General features: G+C 41.6%; 2 protein-coding genes across 2 annotated transcripts; both read right to left on the minus strand.

Annotated features, from left to right (window-relative positions):
- Positions 1-816: 816 nt before the first annotated feature.
- LOC308093836 (protein THEM6-like) lies at positions 817-4088 on the minus strand. The gene is made up of 3 exons (XM_080440211.1): positions 3825-4088; positions 2312-2816; positions 817-2206 (listed from the first exon to the last, which is right to left on the minus strand). Exons 2-3 carry the CDS (start codon positions 2810-2812, stop codon positions 2099-2101), a joined length of 609 nt encoding a protein of 202 aa, XP_080296337.1. The 5' UTR covers positions 2813-2816; positions 3825-4088; the 3' UTR covers positions 817-2098.
- Positions 4089-5045: 957 nt separating this feature from the next.
- On the minus strand, positions 5046-8421 carry LOC308093835 (protein THEM6-like). The gene is made up of 3 exons (XM_080440210.1): positions 8321-8421; positions 6118-6621; positions 5046-5469 (listed from the first exon to the last, which is right to left on the minus strand). The coding sequence occupies exons 2-3, from the start codon at positions 6619-6621 to the stop codon at positions 5362-5364; spliced, it is 612 nt and encodes a 203-aa protein (XP_080296336.1). The 5' UTR covers positions 8321-8421; the 3' UTR covers positions 5046-5361.
- Between the last annotated feature and the right edge of the window lie 7045 nt (positions 8422-15466).

Genomic DNA, 15466 nt, shown 5'->3' on the forward strand with positions numbered 1-15466 from the left:
AAGTACATTTGCTCAAGTACTGTAAGTACAATTTCTAGGTATTTTTTTTACTTTACTGGAGTATTTCCAGTTTTCAGTACTTTTACTTCTACTCCACTACATCTCAGAGGAAAACTATGTAAACATTAGTTACTAGTTAGTTACTTTGTACATTTTTATTATTACAAAACACACTAACCACTTTGAAAATAGCCGATCTACAAGCTCTCAATGCGTTGCTATGCGATGCATTGTGAGCTTGTATATCGTCTATTTTCAAAAGATTTTTTGAACTTGTGAAATGGAACATATGTGTTCCATTTCACAAGTAAATTTTGAATTCCGGACTTTTACTTGTAGCAGAGTATTTCTACTTTGCGGTATTGATACTTTTACTTAAGTAAGACATTCGAGTACTTTTTCCACCACTGCGACTGCGCGGAAGTACAGCAAACCTTTCATAACGTGTCATTTTATTGTATTTCTAAACTCGTGTTTTTTGTTGTTGTTATTGAACAAACAATGTTTCATAATATCTTGTTTTATGATTTGTCTTCTGATTGGGCAATTTTCCCAGTTACTTTCCATCATCGATTAAAGTGTCCCAAGAAACGACGTTGTTACTGTAAAGCTTTCCGTTTCCACTGCTTATTACGGCCTTGGTTTATGCAAGGCAGCTTACACACCATACCCACTAGATGGCGACCAAGTCCAAGCGTTGTGGTGAATTCAGAGACAGACCTCTCTAGTACATGGCTACAATTACATAACAAATAGTATTGCTGTGATGTGTACGGTAGTGTAATAAAAGCACCAAGGCAAGCCCACATACAGGGTTTCAATGCATTGTTTAATTCAAAATGCATTTGGATTGTTAACGGATACAATAAATAAAATTCTGACCACGAGTCCCATTAAATAATCTATGTATAAATAATAAAATAAGTAAATAACAGTTCAAAAATAAAGACAATTTCAAATTTGCATTTTCACCATCAATCAATTGAACAAGCTATTCACTCTCAGTGCAATTATAATATACATGACATAACATATAGGTAGGCATACATTTCATTTAAAAATAAAGTTTGGAATTCTGTCATAAAGAACAATACAATACTTTGGTCAAACACAAAAAGCTTTGGTGCATTAAAGGGCGGGTTTTAAGAAGTGTATCTTAACAACTAACCATGCCATGCTTCAGTCTACATTCGATTCTAAGTTCATACGCTGCACTATTGTGCAGTTGGAGAAATTGTCAGCAGCCCAATACTAGCATTTGCTGGTGCTAGCCAATTGGAATTCAAGCAATCTCTCTTAAAACCAAATTATGTTTTTTGTTAAACCCGCCCTTTAAGTCTGCGCAACCCAAATTAGACACGAAGGCCTATATTAAGGAATACGACCCCTCCAACTTAAATACTCCTGTTAACGGATAACAAATTCAATCAATTCAATTGTGACATGTGCGTATGGTTGAGGGAAATGTAATGAAATCATCATATTATTTAAGCCCATTCAAGTAGTTGGTCGCACCCAAAGGTTGTAAAAAGAGTAACTCTTACAACTTTGATGTAAATACTGTAAACTACCTCTAATCATGAGAAACAGGCACGAAAACACCCTGTCTCTTTGACTTAAAGCATGCATTGATGTCAGTGGAAGAGTTTCTCATGTTACACATGCTTATCTGAAGATTGCCTAATAACGATCACAGTCTCTAAAGACAATAATTTGTGATCTACTCTAAGCTTCATGGATAAAAGCTATACATTCTTGTATCACTTTCTGAGACAATAGCTCGGTTTGATTGCTTGATATTGATGTCAGCTAAAATTCTACCTGTGGCCCAATTCCAGTGCATACAGTGCTTTTGTTAAATACACAACTTTGATTCAAGTTCTCATATTTACCCATCCAAAAGGTGTTTCTGCTCATGCCATACAAAGACTATATAATATCCAGGTAGGGCTGACTAAATGCTACAAGACATTTTGTAAATCAACTAAAAAGACCCTAAAATCCTACACTGTGTGGATGACATATTGTGTGCCGTATAAGTTGCGTGCAATGATATGTCGTGACCAGTGATGATGATGTGTTTCGTCCTGCTGAGGCCTCATTTGTCCTTCTCCACCAGTCCACTTTCTGCTCTCAGGGCTTGGCTGCTGGCCGAGATGAAACTCATCCAGTGTTTGAGATCCTCTGGAAATTCAGGACACTGGATCTGCGCATGCATTAAACAGACACACACAAGACAGTTGAGAAAGTTGCACAAACCTGTACCGCTATAACAAAATATTTATATTATGCACTTTCTACTGTTGCATACCTTCCTTTTGCACACAAACTCTATGATCTTCTCGGGACTGCAGTGCACCACGTTCTGCCTGCAGAGCATGATCGCCGAGATGAAACCGTCTTTCTTGGACACGAAGCGCTGCTCCAGGTAAAAGGCCTTCTCATCCCAGCTAACGACTTTGGTCCGAATCTCAAAAGCCTCCCGGAATGCTAGAGAGCGCCGGTAGCGAATAGTGGAAGCCCCGACCACCATTTTGGCACCCAGTTTGCGCGAAGCCATGAAGAGCCCGTTCCGCATGTAATGGTGAAAACGGGCAAAGTCACACTCCCTTAAGTACCGGGAGTTGTTCATGTGGCCCAAGTAATCCAGATCATGGGGAAGGACCATTCCATCCACACTTTGCTCGGCTAGAATATCCCATATCCTGGGTTGAAAATATGCCTTGAAAAACACTTGGGCCCCCCGTACAAAGTACCATACATCAAGACTGCAGAAAAGCAGCAGCGCAGCACCCAGCACCAGCAGCAACATCTCTCTGCAACAGAAATCAATAGATCATCATTATCCAGTCAGGAATGAAGATACACAACATGGCATGAGCACGACCCTGAAGGTCCAATTTTAGCATCTTGATCTGTACAACTTGAAGCTGCAATCCATATCCCCCCTACCCCATGTTCTACTCAGCATGCAAACCTGGGTCCCCTGCATGAGAGACCACATTTCTACTGCTCTGCCAATCAAAGCAATCCCTGTTCTGTGGTCAGGGGAGATATTGCACCATGAACTGGGAGGTGACCAGGGTCAAATTTATCAATGGAAGAGTAGGGAGACCACTGCAGATGTGCTAGTTAATTATATTATCATACTAAGGATTAAGCATACAGTAGATAGATGTTTTATTCATGAAAATAATTGCAGCTTTAAGCTCTACGATTTCAAAAATGTAATCCACGTGAAATGTGTCAATATACTGTAGCAGCACTAATACTGCATGTTAAAAAAAATACTTATGAGGTAGTAGGTACATTTAACCTGCCTTGGTCACATCAATGAATGTAGCTTTATGATTGAAAAAAAAAAGCACAGAGGTACAGTTCCATTCAAAAGGATACTAAAAGGATAACCCAAGAAAGCCCTATAGGCTTGTTTCCATTATATTCAATTCATCTGGTCATGATGCAGAATCGTGGAAATACAAAGGAGTCAGTGAACATCTAGACCACTGTTTTATTATATACAAAGAAATATATGATGCTGCATTACATTTGAGTCAGCAACCATTTCATCCCTGAAGGGAAGGCGGAAGCTAAATGAACAGCACATAACCTCTATGACAGCACAATCTGCTGCTAGCTCGTTAGCTATAGCATCCTCTGGCTGGTGGCCTATCCTATCCTATCCTATCCAATAGATAGCGCTCCGAAAGCGGTGATGATGGGACACCATCATTGTCCTGCACGTATCTCCGCTATTACCGTACGTTCACACGCCACGATAAGGACGAACACAGTATCATAGATGAATCGTGCATTGTACTCACTGCGCTTTCAGAAGAGAGTGCTACCAAAGATGGTGTTTTGATGTTGGTGCTACCATGGGCTGCGATGGATGCACCTTGAAGAAGCCGGTAGATACAACGATGCGCTTCCTACTTCCGGAACTGACGTCATCATAATTTGTGTTGGGCGTGGCCATTGTTTATTAGTGCACTTATATATTCTATTACACAACCAGTGGTGGAAAAATTACTAATTTTTTTTTACTTAAGTAAAAGTATCAATGCTGTAATGTAGAAATACAAAGGGAAAGTCCGGAATTCAAAATTTACAGTAAAAGTACAAAAGTATTGGTATCAAAAATGTACTTAAAGTACCGAAAGTAGAAAGTGCTCATTATGCAGAATGTCCCATTTCACAAGTTTTCAAATCTATACAAATCTTTTGAAAATAGCAGATCTACAAGCTCACAATGCGTCGCATCACGAGGCATTGTGAGCTTGTAGATCGGCTATTTTCAAATGGCCGAAATGTATGTAGGGCTGAAGTGGGAAATGTATGTTTTGTAATAATAATAATCAAAAGTTTTCAAATAATTGTAGTGGAGTAAAAGTATATTTTAGTCTTTCACCCCAGCAGCAGCAGCTCATATGAAGGACGTTTCGGGCCACAGGCCTTCCTCAGCATGAAACATTCACGCTGAGGAAGGCCTGTGGGCCGAAACGTCCGTCATATGAGCTGCTGCTAGGGGTGAAAGACTAAAATAAACAAGAAATCCTAAATGGATTAAAGTGAGTGCTGGTATTCCTTTCCAAGAAACTATTTCTGACAGAACCGTGCACCCGATACACACGTACTGTGAACTACTTGTCTGATGAGTGCTTGCATCTCTTTCTTTCAAGTATATTTGCCTCTGAAATGTAGTAGAGAAGTAAAAGTACTGACATTTTTTAAATACTCCAGTAAAGTAAAAATACCTCAACATTGTACTTGAGTACATGTACTTAGTTACTTTACACCACTGATTACAACTATAGATTGTATTTGTTAAAAAAGATAACCATGTTATGTGTATCTTTGCTTGTGAATTCAGTTTACAATTTATAATGTAGGCATTTAGCAGATGCTCTTACCACTTACAAAGTGCAAGATCGGAGTTGGCATCAACCCTAAAGATTTTACTTTGCATTTACTTCAAACCCTGAGGAAGACCAATTGTCTAACTAAATTAAATTAAATAAGAAAGCCTGTGTTAAAGCTACATCAACAGTGCAAAAACCTTTATTTTTTATAACATTTAAAAAATATTGCATCGTTAATGTACACGTCAGCGTGAGTCTACATTGTTAACCTTGGTTTCAGCCTCTCCCAGGTAACCTTGTTGGTTGTACACATGGTGACAGCGTAGCTATTTGGGTTGAAATAAAGCTCATTATCAGCAGTTGGCACGAGTGTTCAGGTCTTTAAGTACAGGGGATATTAATCAATTTCTCAGAGGAGTATTAATCCTTGGCTCGCAAATGAGTTGGCTTCCAAAAGCTGATGTTAATAACTCCCAGAGTGACATGTCGGTGAGGTCCATCATTTGTTCTTCTCCTCTAGGCCGCTCTCTGCTCTGAGGGCCTGGCTGCTGGCAGAGATGAAACTCACCCAGTGCTGCAGGTCCTCTGGAAACTCAGGACACTCAACCTGTAAGGAACAAACCGCAAGTTCACTTCAGTTCAACTGTATTGACATGTGTACTAATAATACAATGAAACACAACACACACATCCCAAACCAACATAAAAACCACTACAGACCTACGTCGACTGTGTGTACTGTGTACACAATGCACTCATATATATAATCAGCGCTGGTAAACAGCAATTTTAGCTACTTTTGAAAATATTGTAACGTACAAAATAAGGTACACTACTAGTGATGAGCGGGTCGACCCGTAACCCGCGGGACCCGCGGGTCAACCCGCGGCGCGGGTAGGTCGAGTCAGGATTTCAGAGAAAATTATGCGGGCTGAGGGTGAGCGGGTCAGCCGCTCTCCACGAAAAAAAAAAAAAAAAAACTATTTTGACCAACATGCTTGTTTATTCAGCCCATGACAATGTTGTGCTACTGTAGACATATAAAGGGACTTTGGGTACTTAAAAGAGCGCTATATAATATATATATATATTCCCACCGCGGGTCGCGGGGCGGGTTGAGCCATAGATTTATATATGGGTTCGCGGGGCGGGTTGAGGCGGGTCGCGTCCCGTCGCGGGTTGGGGCGGGGCGGGTCATGAAAAAACCCGACCCGCACATCACTATACACTACACATAAGGTCCTTCCTTCCTTACCTTCCTCTTGCAAAGGTGCTGCATGATCTTGTCCGGACTGCAGCGTATCACACTCTGCTTGCAGTACATCACAGCGCACACCAGCCCATCCTTTGTCGACACAAATCTCTGCTCCAGGTAGAAGGACTTGTCATCCCAGGTCACAATGCGACTCCGCAGCTCAAACCCTTCCCCTATGCAGAGAGCCCGGCGGTAGCGGATGGTGGTGGCCCCCACGACCACGGTGGCCCCTAGTGCTCGAAGGCCCTTGAAGATGCCGTTGCGCATGAAGAGGGAGAAGCGGGCAAAGTCGCACTCTCTGAGGTAGCGAGCGTTGTTCATGTGACCCATGTCAATGTCATGGGGAAGCACCCGTCCCGTTAAGATTTGCTCTCCTGTGATATCTCGTACCGGGGGTTGGAACCAGGACCTGAGGACGACCCCTGCCACTCGCAAGAAGTACCATACGTCCAGAGTACAGAAGAGAAGCAGCAAGACAGCTAGCACCCACAGAAGCCACCACATCTAGGGAAAAGAACAAGATGAAAGATGAGGGTCATGTAGAATTTGGAATTTCTGCCTAGGGGGGATAGGTAGATGTTTTGAGAGAGAGAATGTGAGAGTGAGAGTGGGATAGAGAGTGAGAGAGAGACTCAGGCAGCATGTATAAAACACAGTAGGCCTTTAAGTTTTGCATCAGCAATTATTTGATTTTACTCGTTTATGAACACAATGTAAGAACGTGTGTGTGTGTGTGTGTGTGTGTGTGTGTGTGTGTGTGTGTGTGTGTGTGTGTGTGTGTGTGTGTGTGTGTGTAATAGTACAGGAATGTGTACATTTCTATCACATGTCCTGTAAACGCAAATGTAAATGTTGAATACAATACATTAATTAAAATTCTGAATCTTGAGTTGAATGCACTCCTAATACCATGGAGCGTACATTGAGGGGTTTATGATGAAGCCGTTTCAACGTGTTCCAGTCTCAGTTTTGCTGTTGCACAATGCACAGTGCACACCTGTTAGACCTGCCAGCTGTGGAACCTTGCTGGAGCAGAGCAACTGGCTTTTCTGGAAAGGCAAGAGCTGGCACTCAGCTCAAACACATACAGTACTTTTACTGTATCTTGGGCAGATGGCTATAAAGAGTATTCTAACTAACTAGAAATCATCCGAGATAGCCAGAGAAGCTGATTCCCTTTCAGACTGAATTCTTCTTATTGTCTTGTTTACTGACACGCAGAAGACAAATTCAATGCTCATAAGCAGCAATGTATAACTTTATTGGTCATGGAATCAGAACACTTTGTACTCTTTGGGTACTTAGAAAAGCGCTATATAAATTTGAGATATTATTATTATCAGTAACTCTCCCCACGTGTTTCATTCTTTCAGCTGTTACTGCTGAGATATAATGGTTTATCTTAAGTTGCAGCAATTCTGTTTATGAAAACTGTTAATGTTAGGCAAATTGACACGCAACGTTAATAAATCATTGGACCTGGTCCAGTGCATGTGAGACTCAAGCAGTAGGCAGTGGTGTAAAGTAACTAAGTACATTTACTCAAGTAGTGTACTTAAGTACACTTTTGAGGATGTTTTACTTTACTTGAGTGTTTCCAATTTTCAATACTTTTACTTCTACTCCACTACATCTCAGAGGCAAATATTGTACTTTTACTCCACTACAATTATTTGAAAACTTTAGTTAATAGTTACTTTGTAGATTTTTATTATTATTACAAAGCATACATTAACTACTTCTTTGAAAATAGCCAATCTACTTTGCGAGGCGTTGTGAGCTTGTTAGATCTGCTATTTTCAAAGAATTTTGATAGATTTGGAAACTTGTGAAATGGGACATTGTGCAAAATGAGTACTTTTACTTTCAGTACTTAAGTATATTTTAATGCGAATACTTTTGTACTTTACTCAAGTAATTTTTTATTACGGACTTGTAACAGAGTATTTCCTTAGATTGTGGTATTGGTACTTTTACTTAAGTACAAAATTTGAGTACTTCTTCCACCACTGGCAGTAGGTTATAATCTGGGATAAAACATGTTTGGAATATTGTTCGTAGCCTGAACATTCGTTCAAAAAACATAAAATCTAACTGGTGTCCCATCTATCTCCTTCCCTCTTGCAAACTTTGACATTATATCCGTAAACAACGTAAATGTGCAACAACAATATAATTCCATAGCTGTAGCCTAAATACTCACTGTCACTGTTGTGTGAGAGTCGTTCTCTGTGCGTCTTCAGGACAGGAATCACAACACAACAAGCATTCATGACATTTTGAGACTTGTGAACTCTACTCTTGGAAGTGACGCAGCTGAATGAAGGGTTTTGATTGGCTGGCTTGTAGCCTTGGCTCAAGACTATCATAGATGTATTTTATCGAGTCTGATCATCTTGGGATTTACCTCCCAATTGTCACTGGACAAAAATAAAAATAAAAACATATAAAGTGCTGGCCCTGTAGCCGCGGATGTTAACTCAACTTTAGAAACCCGTGTGCACTGTATTAGCCCGTATTTTTCAATAGATATGTGTTTTAATCCCGTCTGTGTTCGGATTCCGTCGGAAGTTCCCTGTATTCCTCGGTGGTAGTGAGGGGGCGCGTCCGGTGAAAGCCGGTATTACACTCAATGTAAACAGGAAGTAAACGAGAAGGGGAATAGCGTTCAGGCACAGACGGGATTAAAACACATATTTATTGAAAAATACGGAATAATATAGTGCACAAAAAAATCGAATACCAAGTTAACATCCGGGGCTACCGGATAAGCAACGTATATTTTGCATTTGTACATGTTCGGAAAAATACGGACTTTACGGGCGGATGTTCAGTGACAATTGGGGGGTAAAGTCCAAGACGATCATAGATGTGCAAATGTCAAAATCGATAAAATACATCTATGATCGTCTTGATCCAACTTCCAAGGCTAGGCTGGCTGGGTAGTTTGTCTCCGGATTTATAATTCATTTTGTCAAAAGTTCACAAGTAAACAAACAAATAAAAAACACATTTTAAAACGACCGAGTTCCAAATGAATGTACTTTAAATATAGGCTACTACTGTAACTCAAACCCACCAAAAGCTTGATGATATGTGTGATGATCATCAGTCTACTCTCTATCTATGTTATCGAAAAGGCAGATTAATTTGTGTTCTTTTACAGTGACTGAGTAGATCTACATGTGAAATACCGCAGCTGTCCACCAGAGGGTGTGCTATGATGTTGTAGAGTGAGAGTCTTATAATAACTCACGGTTCACCTTTACCTTTGGCATGGCCTGCGCAGCGTTGTCGTCTGCACACGTTGACTGATTTGGATCAGCGGTGCCTGAAAATCAGTCTTCACCGGAGTCGGAGAGCGTTGGAAAGACGGGGGCCGTTCATCACTTTAATGGAAGAATATTGATTGTGGATGTGGATGCCCGTCTGTAGTAATGGACTTCCAGAGAAGTCACTGATGGAAAGGCATCATCAGGGGATATCCGGGAACAACAGGGACCCACCACGTCTGCCCCGATTCATTGCTTCCCTGGGCCGAACACCCATGTGTGTGTGTGTGTGTGTGTGTGTGTGTGTGTGTGTGTGTGTGTGTGTGTGTGTGTGTGTGTGTGTGTGTGTGTGTGTGTGCGTGTGCGTGTGCGTGTGTGTGTGCGTTTGCGTGTGCGTGCGTGCGCGCGCGCGCGCGCGTGTGCGTGCCTGTCAACCTGTCAGTAAATTAATACGTACAGAGCTGTCTCTGTTATATTACGCGCGGTGGTAACTTCTATAGATCATCATAATCAATGTCTTCTCACTCTTCTGTGATCTCAATCTGCCAGAAAAATAGACAGCTGTCAGTGTGTGAAGGCCAGACTAGACAACAGAGGTGTGTGTGTGTGTGTTGTGTGTTGTGTGTTGTGTGTTGTGTGTTGTGTGTTGTGTGTGTGTGTGTGTGTGTGTGTGTGTGTGTGTGTGTGTGTGTGTGTGTGTGTGTGTGTGTGTGTGTGCGCGTGCGCGTGCGTTCGTTCGTGTGTGTGTGTGTGTGTGTGAGAGAGAGAGAGAGAGAGAGAGAGAGAGAGAGAGAGAGAGAGAGAGAGAGAGAGAGAGAGAGAGAGAGAGAATGGAGACTGTGGTCTATAATATGAGATTAATAACATAATTCTCTCGTGACCTCTATTCGGTTGCATGTCACAATCCCCCCCCCCCCCCCATGCAGCGATTAGTGGAACAAACAGCTGTCTGTCACATTATGTCGCTTGTTTTTACTGGCCATTTTTACAGATTTCAAGCACAACGCGTTTGGATGTATAATTATTACTCTCAATATTTGTTTCTCTCTCTCTCTCTCTCTCTCTCTCTCTCTCTCTCTCTCTCTCTCTCTCTCTCTCTCTCTCTCTCTCACAAAATAAATACTTATCCCTCTATGTAGTTTTGAAAGCATCCTACCTCGATGTGTTGCCATGCCTATCAACAACTCAGATTTTTCCGAATTTATATGGAAATAAATGTCATTCATATTCTCCAGACAAGTTGATAGTGTTTGAATTGTACACTCTCTCTGTTTCTTTTCATTGCTTGTCAAAGCATTCCTATAGGGTGGTTGTGCACAAATAAACTATTCACTCTTGTTGTCTTCTTCTCCTTGATTGATTGATTGAATACTTTATGTAGAAGTTTGCAGAAAAAAAGCACATGAAAGTACAGTTTAAATTCAAGGTCAAATAGGATTGAAAAGCCCATGAAAGCCATTGTTTCAAATGGGGTCCCCATGTACTCAATTCATAGTGAAATGAAGTCCAACACACCAAGTAGCTATATGAACACATCCTTGCATCATGCCATTCATATTTTCATATGCCATTCAAGAAGAACTCTAGGCTATATGGTTCTTCTTGTGCGCAGGCCTGCCCTGAAGAATATTGTAAAAGAGGGATTTCACCATCATTTAACAAAATTGCATGTCTATGCAAAGTTGCAAAATGATTTTATAAGATGACACGACAAACGTACTGGATCTGCACGTAAATGTCTACTCCTTATTTAAACATGTGCACATTTAACAGATCTCATTTAGGGCAATATGCCAGCGGGAGTTGGCTATACCTAAACTTAATTTAGTCTACCATATACTCCATCCCGCCAGGGTGTCACAATTACCAAAAACAGATCTGCTACGTGACGTTGTTAGCTTGTAGATGAGTTCTTTTTGGCAATCGACACCGTCGTGCAACAAAGGCTTACATTGCATATAGGACAGAGTTACACTTCACCCCTCTTGAGACCCCACTTAGAACCATAACATCAGCCTTCTATTTCTGGCCAAGTTGACCATCTCCAACGGAATAGTTGGGGTTGCCGGACAGAATCAATGGTGTAAAACAAGTACAATGTTGAGGTATTTTTACTTTACTGGAGTATTTCCAATTGTGGAGGCAAATATTGTACTTTTACTCCACTACAATTATTTGAAAACTTTAGTTATATACTTTGTAGATTTTCATTATCATTACAAAACATAGGCTACAGTAACCACTTCAGCCTGTTCAGCCCTATATACATTTTGGCCATTTGAAAATAGCTGTATTGTAAGCTTGTAGATCTGCTATTTTCAAAAGATTTGTTTATACATTTGAAAAACATTCTGCATAATGAGTACTTTCTACTTTTGGTACTTTGAGTGCATACTTTTGTACTTTTACTCAAGTACATTTTGAATTCCGGACTTTTAGTTGTAACAGAGTATTCTACATTGCAGTATTGATACTTTTAGAGTACTTTTCCCACCACTGAAACAGAATCAAGACGTTGTAGGATAGCCTATAGCCTACTGTCTGACTCAGGGAACACTCTGCATCCTGACGGTTGACTCTGACGTTAATTACCCAGATGTGGGTCGACATGGGCCCGTGCTGGCCCGGCCCGCAGGGGGACAAGAGGAGAAAGAGATCATTAAAAACCAACAAAAACAGGCAAGGCTTTAAACTGACAAACGGTCGGAAAAACGCACAGAATCAGAAGCAAGCTTATGCGCCCACAAATCTGAGCTTTTTGTGTGCATGCCTGCCTGGTGCGTGCCTGCCTGCGTACGTGCCTGTGTGCGTGTGTGTGCGTGCGTGTGCGTGTGCGTGTGCGTGTGTGTGTGTGTGTGTGTGTGTGTGTGTGTGTGTGTGCGTGCGCGCATGCGAGCGTGCGTGCGTGTGTATATGTGTGTGTGAATTTATGTTCCCAAATAACTTACACATGGGAATAATGAGGGTACGACGACAGTGGACAGACAGACTACCGGTTTGAATAATTTAAGTTAATGCTGCTTACATGATAAATGTGGGGCAGCTTGGTTTTAACAATTGTAAGATTAACGCATTTATCATATGCACCACACACACACACACACACACACACACACACACACACACACACACGCACACACGCACACACGCTCACACAGACCAACACACAGACACACGAACACAGATACACGCACACAGACACACATGCACACACACGCACCTGCACGCACGCATGCACGCACCCACGCACAGCACCGCACGCACGCACGCACACACACACACACACACACACACACACACACACACACACACACGTGGTGATGATGGAACTTCAGCCCTCGAACTCTCCGTCCAGACACAGGGAACAACAAACACCCCCCGACAATTCAACCAAACGGATCGGGACAGAGTTGGAAAGTGGAACGTAACCTTGGTTCAAATTCATTGTTCTCCGAGTCCACCCTGCAAACAATTCTCTTTGGTGTCTGAACATTTGGCAGGATATTGAACGAGCCCGCCGGTGTACAGTGCTGCTGCCTGGGAAGCTGGCCTTGGGTTGAACAGCGGGTAAAGTCCTTACTTCTGTTCCATATTTCATATAGTGCCCGGGCGCGACTTGCCTTGGGTCGAACATAAATTGCATGTTTAAGTCAATGAGGGTAAAGCCCTATTGAATATATATTATTTATATTGATGAGTGCTAAATCTAAGTAGGCTACCCCCCGGTCCCCCCCCCCCGTCCCCCAAACATTGAATGAGGCACATAGACTGACTGACTGTATTGCTTCTCAGTGAGTGAATGTAGTGAATTGAATGCTGAAGGCCACTGTCCATGGTGCTGAATCTGCCCATCAGTTCTGCTTTCGCTTATACTCAGTCCGCAGTCATGCTAGCTAGGCCAGTGGTTTTCAACCTTTTTCATCCCAAGGACCCCTACATTGATATACAGCTGGCCGTGGACCCCCATCTGAAAATATTTTGTGGAAGGAACCTCCAGAAGCAAAGATTTGAGTTAAAAATGTTCGCTTTAAAAATATATACCATATTCAAAGATATGCACACATTTTCAAAATGTTTCAAAAATAGCAGATCTACAAGCTCATAGTGTGGCACTCGGTGCCGCGCTATGAGCTTGTATATCTGCTATTTCTGAATAGCCAAAGCTAAGTGGTTAAAATGATTGTGACGCTATATGTTAACAGGCAAGGCTCCATGGGGTGAGTGGGAATCCTTTTTTGGGTGAACTATCCCTTTAAGCTTAAGTTGTTGATACGAGGTGCAGGCGTGCAGCCATTAGAATAAATAAATAACTGTGAAAGTTCTCTAACAACTCACTGCCTATCAGTAATCAGTCCTCCGACATCCCATTTTCGCTTCTGGAAAGTGTTCAACGATAAGCGAAGTGTGTGTGTGTGTGTGTGTGTGTGTGTGTGTGTGTGTGTGTGTGTGTGTGTGTGTGTGTGTGTGTGTGTGTGTGTGTGTGTGTGTGTGTGTGTGTGTGTGTGTGTGTGTGTGTGTGTGTGTGTGTGTGTGTGTGCATGCATGTGCCTGCCTGCCTGCCTTCATGCGTGCGTGTGTGTGTGCGTGCGTGCGTGCGTGCATGTGTGTGAGAGAGAGTGAGATAGAGAAAGAGAGAGAGAGAGAGAGAGAGAGAGAGAGAGAGAGGGGGTGCATGCGTGTATGTGTATGTGAGAGCGAGAGTGCGAGAAAGAGGGGGAGACAGTCAGAAGGAGAGGGAGAGAGAGATAGACATTGGTGGGAAAAGTACTCACATTTTTTACCTAAGTAAAAGAATCAATACTACAATGTAAAAATACTCCGTTACAAGTAAAAGTCAGGAATTCAAAATGTACTTGAGTAAAAGACAAAGTACAAAAGTATTGGTATAAAAATGTACTTAAAGTACCAAAAGTAGAAAGTACGCATTATGTAGAATGTCCCATTTCATAAGTTCTCGAATGTATAATAATAAATCCAAATCTACAAAGTAACTAGTAACGTAACTAAAGTTTTCATATAATTGTAGTGGAGTAAAAGTACAATAATTGCCTCAAAGATGTAGTGGAGTAGAAGTTAAAAGTATCCTACTGAAAATTGGAAATACTCCACTAAAGTAAAAAAAAAAAAACTAAAATTACTTAAGTACTGTACTTCAGTAAATGTACTTAGTTACTTTACCACCACTGGGGAGAGAGAGAGAGAGAGAGAGAGAGAGAGAGAGAGAGAGAGAGAGAGAGAGAGAGAGAATGAAACGAGTGAGCTTGGGTTGGAAGACTGAAGCCGACACTGCGAGGACCAATAATAACACCCATGCAGACCAGACTAATAACGAGGAGGAAGAAGAGTGTATAGTTACTGTAATTCAAAAGTCATCAGTGTGGTGACGTCCAAGGTTGTCATCTCATCTGGAAGCGGGTTCCTTTCAGCGTGCTGTTGTTGTAATGGACGAGTCGTATAACACGGACACTGAGACGCTCCCTGCTTCTGCTGTAACACATCAAAGAGAGAAAGAGAGACAACGATTTCTTTGTTGCGTGATTTGAAGTGGGATTGTAATATGTTCAGTTTGTTCGAGGCTATCCCCTGAGGGCATCATCGCCAAGATCAAGTGTCAATAATACGCAGGGAAACGGTACGTTGTTGCAGTTCTGAACCGCACTGAGTGTGTGTGCGCGCGTCTCATATAGTGCTTTTCTGACTGATGATTTCTCATACATATTTTATTACAACAGTGGCATGAGCACATGTGTAATTTGAAAGCTGTGGCCCAGATGAATAGTTATGTAAATGTTGGGCTAATTTTGTATTTTGTTATAAATACGACTGACTGACTGACTGTGCACCACGGCATTCGCGAATAATTCACTCAATCAATAATTCACACAAACAGACAGTTAAAGCTGGGCTGTTTGATGTTAGACTGTGCTATAGGTCAGTGGTTCTGAACCAGTGGTCCAGGGACCACCAGTGGTCCTTGAGCTAAATGATGGAGAGTTTGGTAACCAAATGGACCCTTATAGATCTTTAACTCTTGAGAGTGTAAAATGTTATGCTCTCAAGAGTTAAATGATTGTTAA

Source organism: Gymnoscopelus braueri (assembly GCF_963280865.1).
Source record: "Gymnoscopelus braueri genome assembly, chromosome: 10".
NCBI classification, from domain to species: domain Eukaryota; kingdom Metazoa; phylum Chordata; class Actinopteri; order Myctophiformes; family Myctophidae; genus Gymnoscopelus; species Gymnoscopelus braueri.

Coding starts and splice junctions, on each gene's coding strand:
- LOC308093835 (XM_080440210.1), bottom strand. CDS start 6,621: ATGTGGTGGCTTCTGTGGGTGCTAGCTGTCTTGCTGCTTCTCTTCTGT. Junction 5,470..6,117: donor AGCACCTTTGCAAGAGGAAG/GTAAGGAAGGAA, acceptor TGTTCCTTACAG/GTTGAGTGTCCTGAGTTTCC.
- LOC308093836 (XM_080440211.1), bottom strand. CDS start 2,812: ATGTTGCTGCTGGTGCTGGGTGCTGCGCTGCTGCTTTTCTGCAGTCTT. Junction 2,207..2,311: donor AGTTTGTGTGCAAAAGGAAG/GTATGCAACAGT, acceptor ATGCATGCGCAG/ATCCAGTGTCCTGAATTTCC.